We start from the raw sequence: 23,716 nt of genomic DNA on the forward strand, positions 1-23,716 counted from the left end.
TATAACTACGCATCCCTGATAGTGAGAGAGGGGAAAAGTGGTTGGCAACACTGTAACTCAATTGAACCGAAGTAAACTTCAGTCAGTAGAGTAAAGATCAATTGTTGTTTTCCTTCAGATTGAGAATGACCCTGTGACAGTCGACAGAGCGAGGTTTCTTCGCTTTGTGTCAACATCAGCTGTTTTGTTTAGCTCGCGCGTGAAATGACAGTTGTGAAGTTGTGTGTGTATGTTTCACAAATCGTCAGTGACGTGAGTGAAAATGCAAGTCCTTGACAAGTTAAATGACATGTGCTCCTGAAGTGAAAGATGAACGGGAGTTTAGCAATATTACGTGGCCCTGAGCAACATCCATCTAGGTTCGCGGATTACTTTGTCATCTGTGGCCTGGACAAGGACTCGGGCCTCGAACCCGATAAATATTTTGGTAAGTTTGTATCATAAGTTAATTTTAAATAACTTCCCTCTCTTTTTTCTCTCTTCATTAAAAAAACAAACAAAACAATAATCGTCAAAAAACACGTGATTACAATATCAAAATTAAACTTTTTTAATTCTTAACTGTGTTTTATTGACATTGTTAAATCGTTGATAATTATTTAGTTTTTCTTTTTTTTTTTGCTTTCCATGATGTTTAGATAACAATACTTTGTTAACGAATTTTTCAATCCTATATTTAAAATTATTTATTTGATTTTCTAATGTGTTTTGTGTATTTGTTATTAAAAATATTGCAGTACATTATACAATGAAATGGGAATTTACAAAATTACGTCAAAGAAAGTAAACAATATTATACAAAAGAAGAAAATATTTTTTTCTAGATAAATAAAGCAGTTAAAGTTTTAGATAAAATAAACGATGACATTTAATAATGAAATAACATGAAATATAAGGAAGAGTGATAAGTTTTAGAGTCTCATAAAGTACGTTTGTTTTGTATGTGATTGCCCTACATTTTCCTATTTAATAGGATTTATTTTCGAAAACAAAACAATCCTCCATATTGTTAATATATACATATATCTCAATAATTTATTATGCATTCATTCTTTCATGAAAAGGCTATTAATTGAAATCATTCTAATTATTAATATCCATATGATAAAGCAATTTATTATTTTCCAAGTAATGATTCTTATTAATTAATAATCATTATAATTAAATATTGTTTATTATTCCCCTTTAGTAGCCGCCTTTGTTTTAAATAAGTTACAAAAATAATTATAAAATTTATTTTTCATTGCATTTTCGAATCTCTACTATTTTAGTTTATTATTAGAATTAGAATTATTTAATAAAATTTAATATTTTTCAATATGAAAGTATATAATTAAAGAATTATTCAAACTTTTCTTACTATTAAAGTTACAATTTTTGATAAATATAAATATTTCATTTGCTATTATTTTTAACGTTATTAATAATTTTATTATTACTTTATTAATTAATTTTTTTTTTATAATTTTTACTTTGATTTACAGTTATTCTGATTTTGTGAAAGTTGATTATTTGTTGTTTGTTAGGTGTAAAAAGTGAAAAGGATTTTCCTTGTCCCATTTTCTATAAACAAGACGCTCTGATTTCAACTCATTGTCCTCTTGAACTCAAACTGCGCACGCAAACAATAATGCCCGCAGGAAGTGGCAAGGATCTTCCTGAGAAACTGCGCTGTCCTTTTTATAAAAAAAAAGGGCAGGAAAAGAGAAGGTTAAATTTTCTGAGAAGTTAGTGTATTCCTTTACATAGGGGCTTTTTTAAAAAAAAAAAGAATTTCAAAAATCTCATTGTCCAAGTATATTTCATCACACGTGCGTCCGATTTCTCAAGTATATAAGTGTTGAATGTTTATATTAAAAAAAATTCAATTTTATTTTTATTATTTTGTAAAATTTATAATAAAATATTACTATTATTGCGCGTAAAATTAATTTACTATTAAAAATAAATAAGTAGGTATAAAAAAAAATTTTATTTTAATTTATTTAATTAAATTAAAAAATTTGTAAAATAAATAATATTGTTGAAAAAAAGGGAGAAAATGAAAAATAGAAGTAAAATTTAAATGTAATTTATATCGTTTTCATTATAAAATTTAAATCTTTTCTCGTTTGATGAATTGTTATCTTTATATATGAAATTGAAATGAATTTAAATTAAATTTTAATTTTATTTAAAATGAAATATAATAAAATGTATATATATATATTATTCCTTACATTTTACGAATATACAGTACGAAGAAAATTTGTTCGCTAAAAAGCAGGAAGTTGATTCATGGTTAGTGCCACAGTCGTTTCTTAAGTTGTAATAAGTATGAAAGGGAGGTTTTTGAAAAGATGCTAGTGAACTACAGCAGCTGCTGCTCTACCTTGGATGTAGTAGACCTCACAGCATGTCATTTTCAAACGTTTAAAATTGTCCCATTTCTTGAACAAACAGTCAGACTCCTGCGGAATATTGCAACGTGTTTCAGACTGAGGCCATTGGTCGCGCGCAAAGAGTTATAAATAATCTCTACAGTCTAAATACGAAAATCTGCCCCTAAAGGCATTTGGAGTGAAACAATATTTTTTTTTTTGCGTTTGTAAAAAAGTCAATTAACTTTATACATTTATTAGACAATAAACAATGGGATTTTAGTTATATTTTAAATTGGAGGATAATATATTGTTAATTGTATTATACTAATAATATATTACAAAATTTCTTATTTTTAGAAAAACTAAACTTCAAAATTTATTTGACAGTAATAAAATTTAATTAAAAATTTTTTATTTTGTAAAAGTGACTTTCATATGTCATTTTTTTATTTTAAATAAATTAATTATTCAATTCTGAAATGTGGTTTTATGTTTAAAAAAAAATATATTAATTATTTTTCCTAAAAAAAAATGCAGTATAAAATATTTGGGATGCAGATAAGAGTCATAAGAATTGATAAAATGTGAAGGTGAAATGTTAGAGAATTAAGTGATCATCTGACAATTTAAAGTCATTAAAGGCGGTGACAGGATGGGTTGGTCTTTGTAAATTGTAAGAAGTACTTGAAACGATAAAGTCACACACGATTTAATGATCCATTATATGTCGCTATTATGGTCAAACGATAAATTATAGCAATAAAGTTAATAATAGAAATAATAATAAAATTGAATAATATAATAATAATAATTATTATTATATGAACGAAAAATATTATAGTATACAAACTTTTAATTTATAATTAAATATTAAAATAATTGATAATTAATTATTTGTTCTTTAATTTGCGAAATATATTTTTTAAATTAAGGAATTTGAATTAATAAATGATTTATATATTTTCATTAACATGAAATATCACGCCTAAAAAGTTTTCATCGAATAAAAATAGTTTTCATATAAAAGAGATTGTGCAAAGTTAAGGTCAAAGTTTATGAGTATACGGCCGTCTTTGCTATAGAGAATATATGTATATGTATGTGAAGCTTCTTCCTGACAATGCGCAGGGCAATTATTTATTTAAGACACTAGATACTAATTTGCTGCCAAGTTTGTAATGGGACGTTGTAGACGTTACAAAATTAGTTAGGAAACAGCATATAACCTGAGTTAAGACTACATGGTTGTTATTTTGAACTAATTAGAAAATTCCATTTTATTTTGCATCTATTTTCTTTTTTTAAATTTTTTCTGAATCGTTTTTATAAAAAGCAAAACTGCCATCTACCTTCTAAAAAGCTCGACTATATTGATTTTATCGACAAATTTTTTCTCATGCATTTTAGGTTATGTTTATAAGCTGTCACTTTTTAATTATCGAATTGCACATTGTCTTTGATTTTCTGTTATTTTCATTTTCAAATTAAATAGTGAAATGGTCTCCGCAATTGTATTATTACCAAAATATCTGAAAAAAATTCGTTTAATTTTGAGTCGATTCAATTTGGCCATGATTTGATACTTTTAGGAAAACTGTGTAATTTGTAAAACGAAATTGAATTAGTCACAGAATTGATTTATTAAAAATAAAAATTTTCTTGATACTCTAAGGGATTTGTTTTAAGAATAAAAAAGTTTAAAATCCTATTTCGATGAAAACCGCAGAGAAAATAAAATTCCAGATCGAATGAGGTTATGGTGGTTATGAGAGAAACACTCAATTGTATATCGTTTCTCTTTTGTTTTAAATAGATCTGGCACTTTGTGGCCTGAGACGAATGGCTTGCGCCTTAAACTAATTTCAAACACATTTCCGCCCTTTAAAACATGTATATACATTTAAAAGTCGAACCCTTCTTGTATGAATGACCCCATGCATGATGACATCATATATATATATTGAGGGGAGAAACTTATTCGAGCAGCAAGTTGTTAAGAACAGACTGATTTTCACACACACACGTGACACACTATATATATTTTCTTAATGGTCATTATTTCACGTATAACATTACTTTTTCAAACTTTATTTAAATTAAATTGAAAGTTTTTTTAAACTGACTGTTAGAAAAAAATAAATTAATCCAAGTAAAGGGACAAAATTTAGATAAAATTTTAACATTATACGAATTATTGTTTAAACAATTATTTTAAACATTTTTGAACATAAACGAAATTTTATAAATTTAAAGGCCAACATGGATATTACATTAAAACTTTTATGATTTAAGTATTATCTCGATTGCTGTCTCAGCGAAGGGTATATTTCGAGGTATATTTCTAAACTTGATCGTAGGAAATATTGAACAGTGCGTGAAAAAAGTAATCGATACTGTCCCTAGTTTGGCCAAACTTTTTACACATTGGTTATCTGTTCACTCGATTACTTCCTTCGTTTTCAATGGTTTCATTTTTCAATTCTAAAAGAATTCGGTACAAGTTTTAAATAATTAAAAAAAAATGTATGTATAGAATTTATCACTTGATGATACTTATATATTTATTAAATATGAAAAATAATATTAAGTGTCTTCTAAAAATTGGGTTCAGAAATTAATTTTTTTTTCTAAATATAAAAGTATAGTGTTCATCCATCCAAGCAATTTGTAGATGAATATAATGACGATACAATAAATTCTCTACGCTCAATTACCCACTTTGATGAAGGAAATGTGATTTCTTCGACAAAAGAGCTACATACAAAATTTATGCAACTGTCTCAGGCTTCTTTTTCTCATTTTGAGTAATTTAATGCCCAATTAACTATAAATTATTTAAACGCGTATTAAACAACTTTTCTCCATTTCTTTAAAGATACTTCTTTTGATATAATAAAATATTTTATCACAAATCAATATTTTTTTTAATCAAAAAATAATAATAATAATAATAATTTGATTATTACAAAAAATATGCTTTTGTCGCAAAATTTTTTTGATAATTAATTTCAGTCTTTATAAATTATATCATATTTTTATTAATTTTATTTTTTTTCATTAAAACGTTTAATGTACAGTTTTAATGAAACGTTGCTTTGTTATTAGAAACGAGAATTCTTAAAGAGAGACGATTATTTTGCTGCAAATCGATTTAGATCGAAAAAATCAGATATCAACAGTAATTGACGATTGCTATGGAGGAGGAAAAAGTTCGTTTTCCTTCTATCCAGATAAATTTATTGATATTTTCTTGAATATAAATCTTTTTTTCAATTTGGTTTCTTTAATTAACTGCGCTAAATTTAACTTTTTCTGACTTGACGATAAAACTTAATGAAAATAAATACAGTCATAAAATAATATTTGTTTAAACAATTTTTAAAAAATTATATTTGTTTACATTTATCGTATATTCTGGAACACCCTGTACATATTATGTAAATCAATAAAAAAAAACAAGCTTTTCTTTAAACGGTCTACTCTCGATTTTTAAATTAAAATTAAAAAAAAAATAGAAACCACAAATATGAAATTCACATTTTTATATACTGCTATTAATAATTTGTTACTTGCGCCTTTTTTAAAATTAAAAAGCCGTATTTTTCAAATTCTAGCAGAAGCCATTCTAATTGGATATAATGTTCAGCTTGATTCAGTTTTCAACCGGAGATTGACCCGTAGCTCGAGGTTCAATCGATTTTGTCCTTTAATTAGCAATTTCCATTTTTTTAAACAAATTTTTAGCTCGTTTAGCGCATTCTCTTTCTTTTAACTTCTAATAATTTAAATCAATAAAATTATTGTTAAATTTAAGAAACATTTTTAAGGAATTGTTAATTGTAACAAGAAAATTTTTCTTAATTAATTAATTAATACAAATTAATAATAAATCAGTTTTATTTATATATTATTCTTTATTGGATTTATTTTTGTTTATTTATGTTTCAATTAGTAGTAACTTTTTCTATAAAGATGATAATCTGCAAAAAAAAAATTTGCATCTACAAATGGCGTGTTGCCAATGTTAACGGAACTTTTATTTCATTTTATTTGAAATACAAAAGTAGAAAACTGTGACTATATATACCAAAAGAGAATACTGAACTTCCTGTCAGAAAAGAAGAAAGGCAATAAGATAAGCTATGGCGAAAGAACAATTCAATAAAATTAAAATTATTCTCAACAATTTTCTTTTGTTTGCGGTCATTTTATTTAAAAATTATTATGTTGATTGATTGAATTTAAAAGAAAATTAGATTTTTGTAAAAGTTAAAAAAAAATTATTTTCTTATTTTTCTGGGTAAAGGGAAAAAAAATTTATTTATAATAGGTATAAATGTACTTATGTAATTTTTAGAATTTATATAAATACAAATTTGGGAATTTTTATCGTGTTAGAATTGTATTATTTTTCTTGCTTGGTAGTAATCTAATAAATTAGAATCTGGTGTGATAAATAACTAAAGTGATGAACTGTTTGAACTCAAGCCAAACTTTTAATATTCCAAACCGCAGTCCAGAATTTAGCCCTTTTTAATCATAAATTTCCCAACATCTTTTAGAAATACTTTATAAAGATATCATTCAGAAAAATAATTTCCATTTAGTAAATTATTTTTTTAAATGTAATATTTAATTATTTCGAAACTTTTTCAGAGATAAAAAAAGTTTTTTTTTTTATTTAAAGATCGTAAATTAACAAACTTTTGCTATCGGAAATTATTTTTTGAATAAAACATTTTTTTTCTTTAGGCAAACTTTTAAAAATATTTGAAAAATTGTTTTGTAAACTAAAAAAAACAATGGCCAATCAAAAAGTTAAACTGTTGTTTTGCATTTTTTTTTTCGTATATACAATATACACTTTGGTGCACTTGGAGTCGTGCCAAAAGTCGACAACAGGCCCATTCAGTTCAAGTTCTGAACGATACACCGCGTTCAATAACAACTTGCCGACGTAGCTGCGATTCTAATTTTTTTTTTTTTCTCTCCCCATCACTTGAAGACACGTTGATCCATAGGCAGCTGCAGAAAAGAGCTCGGAAAAGAGCAAAAAAAGTCATCTCTTTCACTATAGCCAATGTTTGACGAAATATATATTAGGGGATGCAGTAAAACCGATGAAAGTAATCTTGAGGGAATTTCTAAAGATTCGATATTTTTCTTTCGTCTCAACTCTCACCAATCTGCATGGCGAACATCCAAAAATGTTCCTCTAGTCGCGAATTTTTTCCATTCAATTTCTTCTTATTACAGAGAGAATTGCGAGAAAAAAAATCGGTCTGTTTGTATAAATTCAGGCCTCGGATTATACGACTTTTTCGACTATTTTCAACTTTTTTTTTCAAAAATACGACTTTTTTCGATTTATTTTAATAAAATGCGACTATTTCGACTTTTTTTTACATTTTTTAAAAAATTTTTTAAAAAAATATATTTTTTTTTTGTATAAAATGCAGATCTTCTTCATATCTTCTTTATTTCAATTATTTAACAAAAATTCTTCACTAAATTAATTATTTTTAATAATTTTATTGAAATTCATCACAAATTTAATTATTTTAAATTATTTTTCAACTAAATTTTTTATAAAATTTAACAATTGTTTATATTTGAAAAAAATAACGAAAATAAAATTACCAAAAAATTTTAATTCAAAATCATAAATCAATTCAAAATCAAATGAAATTCAATTATTTTCAAAAATTTTAATTCAAAATCAACTAAAATTCAATTATTACCCAAAATTTCAATTCAAAATCTTTGAAAATTAAATTATTTTCCAAATTTTCAATTTAAAATCAGATAAAATTTAATTATTACCCAAAATTTCAATTCAAAATCAATTAAAATTCAATAATTATCCAAAATTTCAATTCAAAATTAATTATTATCAAAATTTTCAATCAAAAATTAACTAAAATTTAATTATTATCCAAAATTTCAATTATAATTCAATTATTTTCAAAAATTTGAATTTAAAATCAACTAAAATTCAATTATTACTCAAAATTTCAATTCAAAATTAATTATTATCAAAATTTTCAATCAAAAATTAACTAAAATTTAATTATCCAAAATTTCAATTATAATTCAATTATTTTCAAAAATTTTAATTTAAAATCAACTAAAATTCAATTATTACTCAAAATTTCCCATCGAAATTTTTTTGAAATTTAACAATTTCAATTATAACTCTAAGGAAATTAAAAATATTTTTAACTGTTTTTATAATATTCTTTGAAAATTCAATTATTTGAAACCATTTTTCAATGAAAAATGTTTTTCAAATTATTGTATTTTTGTCCGCAATTTCTAATAATTTTTTTTAGTGAAATCGTAAAAAAAAATTTAATTAAAAATCACTTGAAGTTCAATTAATTTTTAAAAATCTTAATTGTAAATCTTTGAAAATTCAATTACATTTAAAAAATGTTATCTGAAATTATTTGATAAATTTTTTTTATTTCTGTAAAATTTAATTATTGTCTAAAAATTAACAAAATCTTTTAAAATTCAATTATTTCTAAAAATTTCAACTTTAACTATTCCAAAAGTATTATTATTTAAAAAAAAATTTTATTTTTAAAAAGCTGTAAAAAATATTTTTGTTAAAATAAAAAAAATCGACTTTCTCGACTTTTTTTTGTGCCTTTAAGTCGATCCGAGGCCTGTAAATTTATAAAATTGTTTTTACGAAAAATTAAAATTCTCATTTTTTTATTTATAAGTTATTTTTAAGTATTATTCCATTATTTACTCATTTTGTACGGTTAAGTTAATTTTATAACTACTTAAATATATAAGAATTTAAGTGAATTTGCAAATTTGTATTTGGAACTAACAACTTTGAAAATTTTCAAACTAATTCTAATAATTAAATTTTCTTCACTTTTCAGGAGATTCTTTGCATAGTACACCGTTAGATCGAGCATATAAAAGTAAAGTTTTAGGACATTATCCGGATTCCGTGCCATGGAATTCATTCGACGAACATGCAGTTTGTATGGTAAGAATTTTATTTAAATTTCACAGAATAGAGTATATGTAAAAAATTGTAACTTCAAAATTGAAAGATTATAATTTGATTAACGAAAGGCATAGTCAAGAATAGTAATAATATATATATTTTTTAAATATAATAAAATATTAAGAACAAGTAAAATGTATATTATTTTTAAATTATTGTAATTTTGTGTTTAGTTGTGTCTACCGAGTGGCCTCAGGTTTCGCACTCAAAAACATGCGGTGGAGCCAACATTTCACTCTTTTGTTCTCACAAAAGAAGACGGACACAGAACATATGGTTTCAGTCTCGTTTTCTATGAAGAATGTCGAAATCGGAAAATCTGCGCCGCTATGCAAACACTCCAAGCCATGCACATCACAGAATTAAGCAGTGGACAAAATGGCTCATGCAATGCGTAAGAAAAATTTTATTTTATTGATTTTTAGAAATTAAATCAACGTTCAAAAATGATTTTTTTTTATTTCAAAAAATTGGTTTCTTTAATAAATAATATTTCCCCCCTATAAAAATACTCTACTATGTATGTATATCAAATTTGGGAGTTTTAGATCAAAAATTGTAAAATGTGAAAAGGAGAAACCATTTTTATCTGAAAATTTTTCGAAAAAAATGTTAAACTATTATTATTATTATTATTATTATTATTATTATTATTATTAATTGATATATTTTTTCTTCTTTGCTCTTTTGAAAAACTTATCAACAAAGTCGTATCGTTTCATTTTCTCAATTTTAATTTTGTCTTTTTTTGTTTTTCGTTTCTTTCTTTTTCTTTTTTTTTTTTTTTTACTATAGAAGTAGTGAAGAAGAAGAAAATTTTCTTTGTAGTCAGAAGAAAGGTCAAGAAAATCATAATACAAGATCATTGCCAAGACATTTTAAATTATCGGCTCATTCACCTGGAGCAGCTTTAGCGTATTATGACTCTACCAAAGACAAATTATTAGTAACCAAATCGATAAACTTACTCTGCCAACAACCTTATCTTCACGCTGCACGAACTTTTCTCACGAATCTTTACAAGTAAGTTACATATTTTACAAGAAAAAATTGTTTTTCTTTGTGAAAATTTTTTTTTTCATTGGAAAATATAGATTTTTGAAAAGTAGGGCTCATTTATTTTTAATCTTTTAAATAAATGAAAAAATGATAGATTTTTGAAATACATTTTTTTTGAAAATAGCCATATCATTGAAATAGGAGAAATAAAATAATTTGGATGAAAAATGAAAGTTGATTATTTTGCCAAGTTCCTTTTACGGTTGCACAACTAGTTTGACACAAATTATTGATTGTAAAAAAAAAAATGAACTAGGTGATTGCATAAAATCTAGAAATGGAAAGTAAATTATTTCTCTGAGGTAAATATAGTATTGATTTTTTTTTAGATATTTTTATTATTTTTAACAAATTTTTCCAGTTCAATAAATTAAAATTTTCTTTTTTTTTATTAATAGTTTCAGTCCTTTCTCTGGTTTAAGTATAATTTAATTCTTTATAAATTGGAAAAGTGAGTGCTCGAATTTTATTAAATCTTGTTACGTCTATTGACCTTGAAAAATGGTCCGCGTTTCCTATAAATCGATTATACAATAGCAATTATATTATTTTTTATATAAAAATTAAATGCAGAATTGAGAAAGTGTTTATAAATTTTATGATGAAATTAATAAAATGTTTTTTCTTTTTAACAGATGCGTTCCTCGACATCCAGGACCAGGACTTAGTTTGGAATCTTATGTTTATAATCTTCTTTATAACGTTCCGGTTCCCCTTTCTGGGAAATCGTTAAAATTTTTCGTCCCAAATGATGAACCAGCAAAATCGCCATTGGATTTGGTGATTTATCAACCTTCTCTCTCACAAGAATTACCACTCCTTGATTATCCAATAAAGGATATGTTTTCTTGGTTGGGGGTCGATGTTGTTATTCAATTGTTCACCTGTGTCCTTTTGGAAAATCAAATTTTATTAAGGAGCGCCGATTTTCATAAATTGATGGTTGTCTCTGAATGTATGACTGCACTACTTTTTCCCTTCTCTTGGCAACATGTCTATGTTCCTATCTTGCCCGCCAGTCTTTATCATTTTTTAGACGCCCCTGTGCCTTTTATTATGGGTCTCCACGCTCAAAGTGAAGGAGGAATTTTGAAAATTGCCAGCGAGGTGAGAGTTTCTCTTTTACATGAAATTTAATTTTAAAGACTTGAATTGATTTTTTTCCTTTATTATCTATAGATTATCAAGTCTTTTAAACTAGATTTTAATTTAATAACATTTTTAGAAATTAAATTGAATTTTGATGATTTAAATAATATTGAATTTTCAGGCGAATTTATGTTACGTGGATATTGACAAGTCGACGAGTCAATTTCCTGAGGAATTACCTGTTTTTCCACATAAAATGCAATTCATTGCTGAAATTCGATCTCTTCTTAACAAATTTAAAGTACCTCATTTGGAAAAGTTAGTAAAACTGATTTTTGAATTTTTTTCGTGAAAACTATCTTAAAATAGAAATAAATTTTAAAAATATAATTTTTTTCAGGACTGATACTATTGTTATGAATTATCTTAATGGTGATATCATGACGAGTAGTTTAACGCTTCCCGGTTCCGGAATTCATCTTCCCCGAAGAAAACATTCCTTACATGATGTTCTTGATTGGGATAGACCTGAACCTCCAATGCAAACTGACGCCTTGCAAAGAATTGTTGATATTGTCAAAAGAACAGGTATCTATTTAAACAATATTTCGAAATTTTATCAGTTTTTAATAATAAAAAAAGTATCTAATAACTAAAGTTTTAATTTAATTAAAATTATATTATAACTAATTTTACTTGTTTAAAAGGTGTCGCTTTAGATGATATCGAAACAGCGGAAAATTTGACAAAAACTCAAAATACAACGTCCCACGAGGAATATCAAGAAACGCTCATTTTTAATAATGCGATACGGGAAATTTTTATGAATCGCTTTGTTCAACTTTTCTCAAGTTATGACCATTTTGTTATTCATCCGAGTCAAGTGAGTATTTTATGTGAAATCTTATGTTTACTGAAAGAAAAGAAAATAAATTTTGAATGATATTTTTCAGGATAAGGACGAGTGGCTAAATAATCGGGACAGTATGCATGTTTTCGATAAAGCAACATTTCTGTCTGATCAACCTGCTCAACATTTGCCCTTTCTATCAAGATTTCTTGAAACACAAATGTTTGCCTCACTCGTCGACTGTAAAGTTATGTCAGCTTGGAATGAATTGGACTTCAATATTCGACTCTTCGATCAGCGAATTTTTCAATTAAAGTAAATATTTTGTCCGTAATTTTAATTTTTTGTTAGTTTTTAGAAATTTTTACTTAAAGTAAAGAAAAAAAAGGTTGTCTTTAAAGACTAAAGATTGTTGTAAAAAAAAAAATTCAGAGTGAAACAAATTTAGAAAAAATTTACAGTTTTGTATTTATTTAATTATTTTTAGAAAGAGAGTTGGAGAGGGAATAATTCGATCACCTCGATATGAAGTTTGCACGAGTATAACGGAAACGCAGAATTTATTGGAACAAAGGCTGACTAATGTGGACTTCGAAGCAAGTCCTCCGACTGAAATAGTTCCACATAGAGCTGCATATTTTCGAAGTTTTCCTCTCCTCGATAGAACGGCACTCAACAAAGAACCCGCCCAAAGGTATATTTTTCATTTTTCAATTTTCTCAAAATTTTCCTCACATAATATTTCCAATCTTCTAACACAATCGTTTTATTTTCCCCGCATTCCGCAGTATTCTTCGGTAAGAATTCTCATTCAATGTTTGTTCATGTAATTCAATTGTGTATGTTTCATTTCGTTAAAATTGAATTTTAATATTTTCGTATATTTTTAAAAATATTTTATTATTAAATAGTTTATTATTAGGATATTATTTTTAATTTTTTTTTTCTCTTTGTAGCTGTATTTTATTATTGTTAAAGGATATGTTATTTATAATTATTTAGTTTCTTTTGTAGCAAAATTTTAATTGCATTCTTTTATCAGCAGTAGAAGAGGTCAAACTCAGTGGAAGTACAAAATGAAAGCTCTCGAGTCAAATGGAAAAACAGCAACACCGCAAGAAACTCAGTCGCCGAGACCGCAGTCGAAATTTTCCGCCGACATGAATCCAGCTCTAATTGCTCAAACAAACTGGACTTTCGTTGAAACATTGTTGAGGGTAATTACAAAAAAAAAAAATACAAATAATTAATTTTAATAAAAAATAAATAAATATCAATTTAGAATAAACGATTTACTTATTACGAATATGAAGTAAAATTTGCTGGTAATGTTAAAGTGGTTCAAAATGAATTAATTGATTTGTAAAAATCGTAGGACTGTAAATCGAAAACGAAACGAATGTTGGTCGAGAAAATGGGATCGGAAGCTGTGGCTCTGGGACACGGAGGGGAATCTCTTTCGGATGTAGAGGAAAACACATTGGTCGCCAGTCTCTGCGATTTACTCGAACGTGTTTGGAGTCACGGTTTACAAAATAAACAAGGAAAAAGTGCTCTTTGGTCCCATCTTAATATGTATCAGGAACTAGAAGATGCTAACGATACTTCCAAATCAGTTGATGCGAATTTTCTATCGCCTGGTAAGAAAAAATTTTAGCTATTTTTTTCTTATTTCAACAATTTTTATTCATAGTGCAATCATATCACGAAAATTATTTTTCTTAACAAATGTGTAGTTTCAAAAACAAAACAAAAAATTATAAACGATTCCAGTCAACGTTATTTTCAAATTGAAATATTAATTATTGTGAAATGTGATAATTTTCTCATTTTACAGAAAAAAAGTTTTTTTGTACATAAAAATTAATATTCAATTTGATATTAAAAATGCAGCGTTGGCTTGGTGCGTGCTTCGGAAGCGGCTTGACTGTACGTTGCTCAACATTCAATCCTTTTTAGTTTTATTTCACTTACAATAATTATTAACCAGTAGTTTTTGTGTAACAATTTTTCAAACCGTAAGGATTATACTTGGAATCTTTTAATTTTTATTTCAGAGACAAAATATTTCACTCTGAATTTTTCAAAGTAAAATTTCCTTTCGGTTTTAAATTTGCACTTTATTTAGTTGTTTTAACTGTTAAGCACTGCTTTTGATTTTTAAACAATAGTTTCACAAAATCACAAACTTTAAGCTTACGGCGAGGGAACAAATATATTTGTCTAACATATAAACATTTCTAAATAGTTCTAAAACTTTTCTATTATATATCTTTTTTTTATTTTTAAAGCTGTTAATTTAAATTTAATTTTCTACAATATCGTCATTAATGTTCTGCCTTGTAACATTTTTATTTTACAGGAATTGAATGTTTAAATTTATAAATGTTCATATAGAAAAAAAATTCCATAATATTTTAAAAGGTTGAAAAATGAATGTGAAAAACTTTTGAAAATCTATTCCGACATATTTAATTTGAAATAAAAGTTTCTTTATTTCAAAAGTTGACTTTAAAATTTAATTTGAATAAAAAGTAATACATAATTAAAATTGTCAATAGTTAATTTTATTTAGTTAAAAATTTTGAATTTATAATTTTAATTTTGATTCGCTTTTATTTTATTACTTTTTCGTAATTATTGTGTTTTTATATTTATGTTGTAAATAGCTAAGAAACCTTCGACTAACTATTTTGGGTTGACGGACCGTTTCGTTTCGTCCTTAAAGGAGAAAAACATTTATAAAATTGCTTCGTATATCAAGAACAATTTTAACGGTAAGCCTTTGCCTTTGGCTTCACCGAGACTGGTTTCTTTGCTCGGCATTATTTTAACAAAAGGGACAAAATAATAATAAAAATTGTAGATTTAAAAAAAAAATGGTTTAAAGTTTAAAAATATCTTAACAATTTTTTTCCTTACGCTGGTAACACGCATGTTTGATTTATGTGGCTTTTTACTTTCAATTTCTTGAATGTCTTTTTTCTATCTTCTTAATATTTAATTTAAATGTTTTTTGTTTCAGATTGATATTTTTTACAATATTAGTTTTTATTTAGGACAATTTTTTTGATTGTTTATAACTGTACTTAAATCAATATTAAATGGTCCTTGATAAATTTATTTGCATGATGCTAATAAATGAAAAAAGTAAATTATTTTCAATTTTTCTTATTGCTGAAAAGTTATGTTATTAAATATATTATTTGATAATCATTTTTAAATAAAAATTGTGCATGTAAATTTTCAATTTGACTTATTTATAGTCAATAATTATTTATATGAATGTTTATATATATTTATTTATTTATTATAGTCTATCATTGTTTAACTAGAGTTTTATTAATTAAATTTAAATATATTTGTCTATATTGTTTGGATTAATGAGACATATTTTGAGAATATGTATTAGTAAAATTTGCCTGTTGGATTTTGACTTTTAATTGAATGCATTTTGGTTTCAATAATAAAGTGGAAAAAAAACGAAGAATATTTGATAAAATTTTATGAAATCTTAGATTTATCAAATCTGGCTTTGGAAACGGACGTTTCTCCAACGAGAGGAACAGAAAGAAGTAGAACGCCTGGTGAGAGGAAATCAATTGGTCCTGAACAATTAAGACCGCTTCCCGAATCATTGATCTTCGATATTCGAAATGTTCAAGCGATGACGGATATAAAAACTCATATTGGATATGCCAGAGCTTGGGTACGACTCGCACTAGAGAAAAAATTACTCTCGCGTCATTTGAAGACACTTTTAACCAACACTGGATTGTTGAGGTATTCATTTATTTTTATAAAGAAGAATTTATATTGAACCTAATTTTTATTTAGCAGATTTTTTATTTATACGAATTTTAAAATTAACCAATCAGAAACACTAAATACATAATTTTGTATCTTTAAAAAAATTTTTTTAATTTGATAAATTGTAATTTTTTTTAAATTTGTATTATTTCTTCTTTTTATTAAAAAAAAAAACAAATAGGAGCCAGTACAAAAGATCAGCATTTTTGCGCTGTGAAGAGGAAAAGGAGCAATTTTTGTATCATCTGTTGACGTTGAACGCTGTTGATTATTTTTGCTTCACCAACAATTATCCATCCACAAAATTACCATACAGAGTTGTAATATTTCCGAGCAGAAAAGCAAGCGCAGCAACAACATCAGCCAATAGTTGGATTGCCATTTCCGGTACTCTCTGCGAAACTAATCCTGTCCCAATTCCAAGAGGAGCACTGGAATTTGTCTTTCATGTTAGTTTTTTAAAAAATAACTTTAATTATCTGCGGGAAATTTAATTTTTTAACTTTTTCATCTTACTGATTATTTCAATTTCTTTATATGTTTTTATTATTCGATATTTTTTCATTTTAGCACAAAAATTTGGGTGTGCTGTCGACTTTACGAATTGGTCACGATAATTCGGGAGTGTCTCCAAAGTGGATGGTTGAACATGTTGTAGTGCGAAACGAAGTGACAGGACATACTTTCAAGTTTCCTTGTGGACGATGGCTTGGTCGAGGTATAGACGATGGTTCGACGGAAAGATTATTGGTGGGAGCTTTGGTACCGAAAAGTATCGACAGTGAGGAATTGGTGGAAACATGTTCAACTCCTCCGAGATGCAGATCTCCGAGTATTCCTAGAAAACCTTCTTTGTCTCAAAATGAACTTCAACATATGCTCGGTACTACATTTTTTTTTAAACATACCATAAACTTTTTATTATTACTTATTATAAAGTTTCTAAATTTCATATTTTTCACATATATTTTTTTTAATACTAATAACTAAATTAATAAAAGAGAAAAAATATTAAATAATTGATTGTATTAATTTTAGGAGAGGCTGTGAATTCCATAGTGAAATTTCATTACCGCAGGGATCCACAAGACGGATCTTTGACTGCATTACTTTGCGGTGAAGGAGGTCTTGTTCCTTCACTTGAACAAATTTTTCTCTTTGGATTCAAAAATCAGAGGATATTTGGTCGTAACTTTTTTGTATGGGATTATTTTTGTAAGTTTAACTTAAATCAAACTGATTATTATGATACTAGTTAAAATTTCATAATAGTAGATAAAAATTGAAATTCTGTAATTTGGAAAAAAAAATTTTACTTAATTAAAAATTATTAAATTTTCTGATTTCTTTAGTGCGAGTGAAAGAAAATTTTGAAATGATCTTGCTAGAAGAAATGGATCAATATTCGCAAAGACTTGGTAGAGACAGAAGAGGTCACATGGAAAGTAGTCAGAGATTTGCAATTCTGCGATGCTATTGCCACTTGATCGATCAAATAAATACTTTTAGTCAAACACTTGGAAAGGATGGAAAATTCCAGTTATTTGTTTGTCTTTCCGCAAGGTATTTATTTTTATATTTTTTACCAAGTTAAAGGCATGAATTCCTCAAAAAAAAATACATTAGAATTTAAATTGTTTTAAAAAAATTCACTTTTTTAAAAAATAATATTCACAGGGAACAACTTTTGCATCCAATGCTACGACCGATGAGCGAGGCACGAAGTACAGTGGAAATGTATGAAGAACTTTCCTTCCTTAGAAATGTAACTTTGCTCACGTTTCTTATTCAAATTCTCGAGCCTCTCAGTGAATTTCACATCGTTCTTGAAAAAAGTCTCACTCATGGAATTTCCAGTCTTTGTTAATTCATGGATCTTCCAACGAAATTTTTTCAGTGGCTAATTTCCCAAGGCAGTACAACATTAGTTTTTAAGAAAAAAAATATAGAATTAGATATTGTTAAGGAGGATGAAATACTTTAAAGGGATAAAAAAACCGAAAGCTTCGTAAATGGAAATTTTACCATCTTTTGAATTGAAAATCATTTTCAGTGAGAAATATTCAAGTTGGGAATCGAAAATTGTGATTTTAATTCGAAAGCGTTGACAAAAATTATTTGTCTCTGAGTCCTAAGATGAAACCAAAGATATTATTTTGCACTATTTCGTTACCGCGTGATTGACATTATTATTTTACGAAATACTCATTTTTATTTGTTGTTGATCTTTTTTTTTCTTTACACGTATATAAGTGAGAATCTCGACAAAGATTTTATGTTCTATTTTCTTTCCGCACGTTGTGTTCATAAAAAAATGAAATTAATTTCTTAAATAATTTTTTAAAAATCTTTTTTCTTTTACTTTAATTTCTTTTAAAATAAACCGAAAATAATTTTTCAATTTTCTCTTTGATTTATTAGACTTCAAAGTTTTATTTTTTCTTTTTTTTAGAAAAATGGAAAAGAATACAGCTGACTGAATTCTTATATTCTAAAAGATATTGTAAGTTAAAATTTGGTTAGATAGTTTTATACAAGATGCTGTTTCAATCGTCGCTCTTAGATGATAGTAGTCGTCTTTATATTACGTAACAAAAAAATTTATTCATTTTGAAATTTTTTGTAACTTTTTTTTTACGTTGCGTTACAATTTTTTTCCTTATGGTCCACTATTATGATATTTTTATGAAAATTCTGAAAACAAGTTACGTAATATGTATCGAGAGCGAAGAGAATAATGTCTTGTTTCTTCTAGAATAATTTTTTTTGTTTAAGAAAAAAATTTTCTACCCTTTTTATCTGATGTTTGTTGGTTAGTTGTAAGTGCATTTTAATGTCCTGAAAGCATGTAAAAGTGAGAAATAAACGGATTTTGTACATAAAAATACGTCCAAATGCACAATAAAAAAATAGTTAATTTAATTAGTCATAAAAGTGATTATGGACCAAACGTAACAGCGATTTGGTGAAAGTGAGTGATTCTTTATGCTCTCTACTCTTTTAAACAGAAAATTCATTAAAGCTGCCCAAAATTTGATTTCATAAAAAATTTAAGAAACAAAGAAGCGTTTTAATAATAATCAATTGTTATTAATTAACAGTTGAGCTCCATTTTTATTTAAAATATTTTTAAAAATTTTGTTAACTTATTCTTCTTTTCAATTTTAACAGAACTTTACTGTGACTTTGTGCCCAAATGTCAAACTCAGGAATGATTTTATTCGTTCGATAAATGTTGTCATGTGCCAAAACGGGCTTTTCAAAAAATATAAATTTTATTTCTCAGTATCAAATTGAAAACATTTTTTGTCTCGATTTTTATTTTATCAAGAAACATAAAAAATAATTACCTAGATATTTTTTAATTGATGTCTATAATGTTTCTTTTAATTTTTTATAATTTGCAAATAAAATGTAAGTACAGAAGAGATGCTATTAGAATTTAAGATTATGTGTCAAGAATAAATCGGAACTTTATATTTCAATCTCGAATTTTTCCAATAACTTCGGATTTGTTAAACATAATAATAAATAATTAATAACAATTATAAAAATTAATAATAATAATAATAAGAATAATATAATAAGAATAATTAGTAGATTAAAATTACAGTTTGAAATTCTTTATTGTAACATTTTAAAGTATAATTTTTGTTTCAAAATGAATACGAGTCTATAATAATTATGTGAAAACTTGTTTAATTAAATTCTTTTCGAAAAGAATAATTTTTAATCATTACATATTTAAATTGACATTATAAGTTTGAGATTCTATAAATATTTTTTCCTATTTTTATTGAAATAGAAGACATTCTTCAATTTCTGAATGATCTGCAAAATTGTGTAAAATTATTCGCTGAATAAAAATCATTATAGAGAACATTTTAATTGTATATTTACAAAGATGTTTTAATAAGTAAAATATTGTTGTGCACTTTGTAAATAAAGCATATACATAACTTTATTGAATTGAAAAATAAAATCCGAAATTCACTTTGAGAAGAATGTCTATTATGTGATAGAGATTATATAGATGTAAATAAAATATATATGTAATAGAAAGAAAAATGTACAGTAGAGTAAAAAATAATTATATAACCTACTCGAAATATATTGACGGTGAAAAAGGTTAATTTGAATTAATTTATTTTTACACTCAAAATGCACGTTTATGGTTTTAGAATTATCAAAACTTGAATTAAATTTTTTTTTTAAATTAAAGTTAAAAAAACATACATTATGAAATTAGAAAAAATAGAATAAAATAATAAATTGATGAATTAAATAAATAGTAAATAAATCAATTGTTGAATCGAAAATCATAAAATTCGATATTGCAAACAAATTTTATCAAATGTTATAAATATCTGTTTTTGGACTTTGAATATCGATTTACAGTACTTACTTTTATAATCAGTCAAATATCTCATTAAATTGTGTTAATTCAAAGTTTGTTGTGTTGCTTTAAAAATAAAGTACTTTATAGATATTATTTACTTTTACATTTTGTGTTTAAATCGAATACGAGAAAAACAATTTCAAAAAGTATTTTTACAAAATGACCTTTTTTATTTCTTATTAAAGCCATATACAAATAAAGGTTTTATATTGGAAAAATGTTTAATAATTATAAAAAATTAGGACACAAATTAAGTAAAGACTATTCTATTAATTTTGACTGTATATGTTTTTCTTGATGAAATTATTTATTTATTTAGCATATTTAACGGGGGCCACAAAGTCTATTGTTCCTAAAGCTAACAAGTTGTTACCAACCGTAATAGACAAAAAAAAGAACATAATTCTATATAGCTCTAGAAAATAAAATACGAAATTATTACTTATTAAAAAATTAAACAAATTAATTAATTATTAATATGTAAATACAATACAAAATGTTATTTAACAACTAAACAGGAATATTTTGGTCAAAACAATGCATAATTCTTATCACAAGTGTCGATTCTGTGTCAAAAGAATAAGTTTCCTGTAAATAATCTGATAAGATTTTAATCTTGCTTAAAAAACAGTTTATAAATGGTAAGTAATCATGATTTCAATGAAAAAACCATTTTAGCTAGAAAAGTTGAAATTGCAAAAATTCCCCTCATTATCATTCGAGGCATTCTCCTCGGTGGATTATTTTTCATATTCTATATTAATTACTTTTACCAAAAAACAAACTTTGAACTATGGCTAAATTTTTAAGTTTTTCATTTTTAACAATTTGTATTTTACTTTTAGTGAAAGGCAATTTATCAACCCCTATTATACAATCAATAGTAAGTTACATTACTCTTATAATAGTTCCATTATTTGTGGTTTATTTTATGTAAATTTAATAAACTTTTTTCATTTTCTTAATTTATCGATCGATAAATGATGAAATTTAGAAAAATCTTAAATTATAACAGCTATTTATTAAAATTTTATCATTAAAAATAATTGTGCGAACAAATTTTATTAATAATTAAATTCCCTTATCTGTAATTGGGTCAGTCCACTGACTTTCGTCTAATAGTGGTTGCGACCAAATTTAAAAAAAATCTAGTTTTAATATATGTGAAACTCGATGATTCCCTGAGTTCATTAACCATATAATATTATGGTAAAAATTTTATTCCCTTTAAAAATATTAAATATCAAAAGTAGGAGGTTCACAATGTGATTTTGTAACCTTAAATTTTTCAATTTTTTTAAAAACGCTATTATTAAAAAACTATTAAAAATTAGATGTTGGAACTTACCAAAAACATAAATCACTTTATTCTGCACAGAGGAACGAAAGAATTATTGCAAAAATTTATTATTTTTCGATGATATACGATTTTAAAAAAAATTTTATTTAAATATTCTCAAGATTTTTATTTACTTATAACTTTTTTGTCGGTGCTCCGAAAAAATTGAGGTTTTGCACAAAGATTTTTTATAATATTCTTTACCTTCTATTAAAATCTTACGAAGGTGTTTTGCTTCGTTTTGGAGATATTAATTTTCAAAATTTTTTATTTAAAAAGGTTAATTAAAAGATTTGAAGTTAACTAACCAAATTCAAACTGCTCAATTTTTTATAAAAATATATTAAAATGTAGCGATTTGAAATTGGTCAGTTAACTTCAAGTCTTTTAATTAACCTTTTTAAATAAAAAATTTTGAAAATTAATATCTCCAAAACGAAGCAAAACACCTTCGTAAGATTTTAATAGAAGGTAAAGAATATTATAAAAAATCTTTGTGCAAAACCTCAATTTTTTCGGAGCACCGACAAAAAAGTTATAAGTAAATAAAAATCTTGAGAATATTTAAATAAAATTTTTTTTAAAATCGTATATCATCCAAAAATAATAAATTTTTGCAATAATTCTTTCGTTCCTCTGTGCAGAATAAAGTGATTTATGTTTTTGGTGAGTTCCAACATCTAATTTTTAATAGTTTTTTAATAATAGCGTTTTTAAAAAAATTGAAAAATTTAAGGTTACAAAATCACATTGTGAACCTCCTACTTTTGATATTTAATATTTTTAAAGGGAATAAAATTTTTACCATAATATTATGGTTAATGAACTCAGGGAATCATCGAGTTTCACATATATTAAAACAAGATTTTTTTAAAATTTGATCGCAACCACTATTAGACGAAAGTCAGTGGACTGACCCAATTAAAAAAATTTTTTCAGCCAGGTGGAATTAACAGAATTGATGTGTACCAATCGGATATTTTGAAGTATATAGATCTTGCTCGCAAAGAATATTCTCAAACTATGGAAAAAACTTACGAACCTGTTATAATTGAAGTGAGAAAAGCTACTACTCAAGTCGTCAGAGGAATAATATACAGAATCGATTTAACATTTGCAGCCAGTGTATGCAAAACAGGAATTAAAAATTGTCCCGCATCATTTGAGGGAAAAGTGGACAAATGTACATTCGAAGTCTGGTCACAGCCATGGATTGATAATGGTTCTCCCAAGTATAAATTAATTTGTTAGATACTAATTTATTTTATTTACTTATTTAGTTGTAAAAAGGTGAAAAAAAAATAAAATCTGTAATCACAGACTTTACATATATGCATTATGTACAATTTTTTATCTTTTCTCACTTTATGGAATACATGGGAATCTATTTTTTTTTTTAATAAAAAATTATTTATTCTTTTAACATTATCTATTTCCCTAATCAATAAATCGATTGAAAAAGTTGTGCAGAAAAGAGCGCTATAGGAAGAATTTCAATATTAACCATTTTTATTTTCTTTCAATTCGACATTTTTTTTTATATTAAATATTATATAATGAGAAAGATCTTCTTTTATTTTCTTATAAACTTAATGAGTAAATGGCTCTTAATGAATAAAAAAAATTTTAGTTTTTATTTTAAATAATTGTGATAAAAACGCTACATAGACTTTTTCTGTAAAAGTATATCGAAAAGCAGCAAAAACAAATGTTTTTTCACGTGTCTATCAATAATTTATTTTTTTTCTGTACCTCATGTAATTTTTTATATAAATAA

The 23,716-nt window shown here is 25.4% G+C and overlaps 2 protein-coding genes across 9 annotated transcripts; both read left to right on the forward strand.

The window, feature by feature from the left end:
* Window positions 1–98: 98 nt before the first annotated feature.
* LOC127286559 (DENN domain-containing protein 5B) lies at window positions 99–20,334 on the forward strand. Of its 8 annotated transcripts, none has more exons than XM_051313036.1 (19): window positions 99–427; window positions 9,263–9,372; window positions 9,567–9,787; window positions 10,189–10,416; window positions 11,088–11,559; window positions 11,723–11,859; window positions 11,942–12,129; window positions 12,249–12,424; window positions 12,495–12,706; window positions 12,879–13,085; window positions 13,434–13,608; window positions 13,767–14,031; window positions 14,285–14,320; window positions 15,910–16,174; window positions 16,383–16,650; window positions 16,772–17,084; window positions 17,240–17,416; window positions 17,554–17,764; window positions 17,879–20,334. In XM_051313036.1, exons 1-19 carry the CDS (start codon window positions 310–312, stop codon window positions 18,066–18,068), a joined length of 3,969 nt encoding a protein of 1,322 aa, XP_051168993.1. In that variant the 5' UTR covers window positions 99–309; the 3' UTR covers window positions 18,069–20,334. The 8 variants fall into 8 exon arrangements, with proteins under 8 accessions (XP_051168993.1, XP_051168989.1, XP_051168990.1 ...); XM_051313032.1 differs by lacking the exon at window positions 14,285–14,320 and adding an exon at window positions 15,061–15,168; XM_051313033.1 differs by lacking the exon at window positions 14,285–14,320 and adding an exon at window positions 15,061–15,168 and having other exon boundaries at window positions 13,437–13,608.
* A 921-nt stretch (window positions 20,335–21,255) lies between these two features.
* LOC127286585 (cystatin-C-like) lies at window positions 21,256–23,271 on the forward strand. The gene is made up of 2 exons (XM_051313066.1): window positions 21,256–21,483; window positions 22,879–23,271. The coding sequence occupies exons 1-2, from the start codon at window positions 21,394–21,396 to the stop codon at window positions 23,188–23,190; spliced, it is 402 nt and encodes a 133-aa protein (XP_051169023.1). The 5' UTR covers window positions 21,256–21,393; the 3' UTR covers window positions 23,191–23,271.
* Window positions 23,272–23,716: the final 445 nt, after the last annotated feature.

The sequence above is a fragment of the Leptopilina boulardi genome, unplaced genomic scaffold, assembly GCF_019393585.1.
Source record: "Leptopilina boulardi isolate dan_hultmark-lab unplaced genomic scaffold, ZJU_Lbou_2.1 LbouV2_362, whole genome shotgun sequence".
In the NCBI taxonomy this organism is placed as follows: domain Eukaryota; kingdom Metazoa; phylum Arthropoda; class Insecta; order Hymenoptera; family Figitidae; genus Leptopilina; species Leptopilina boulardi.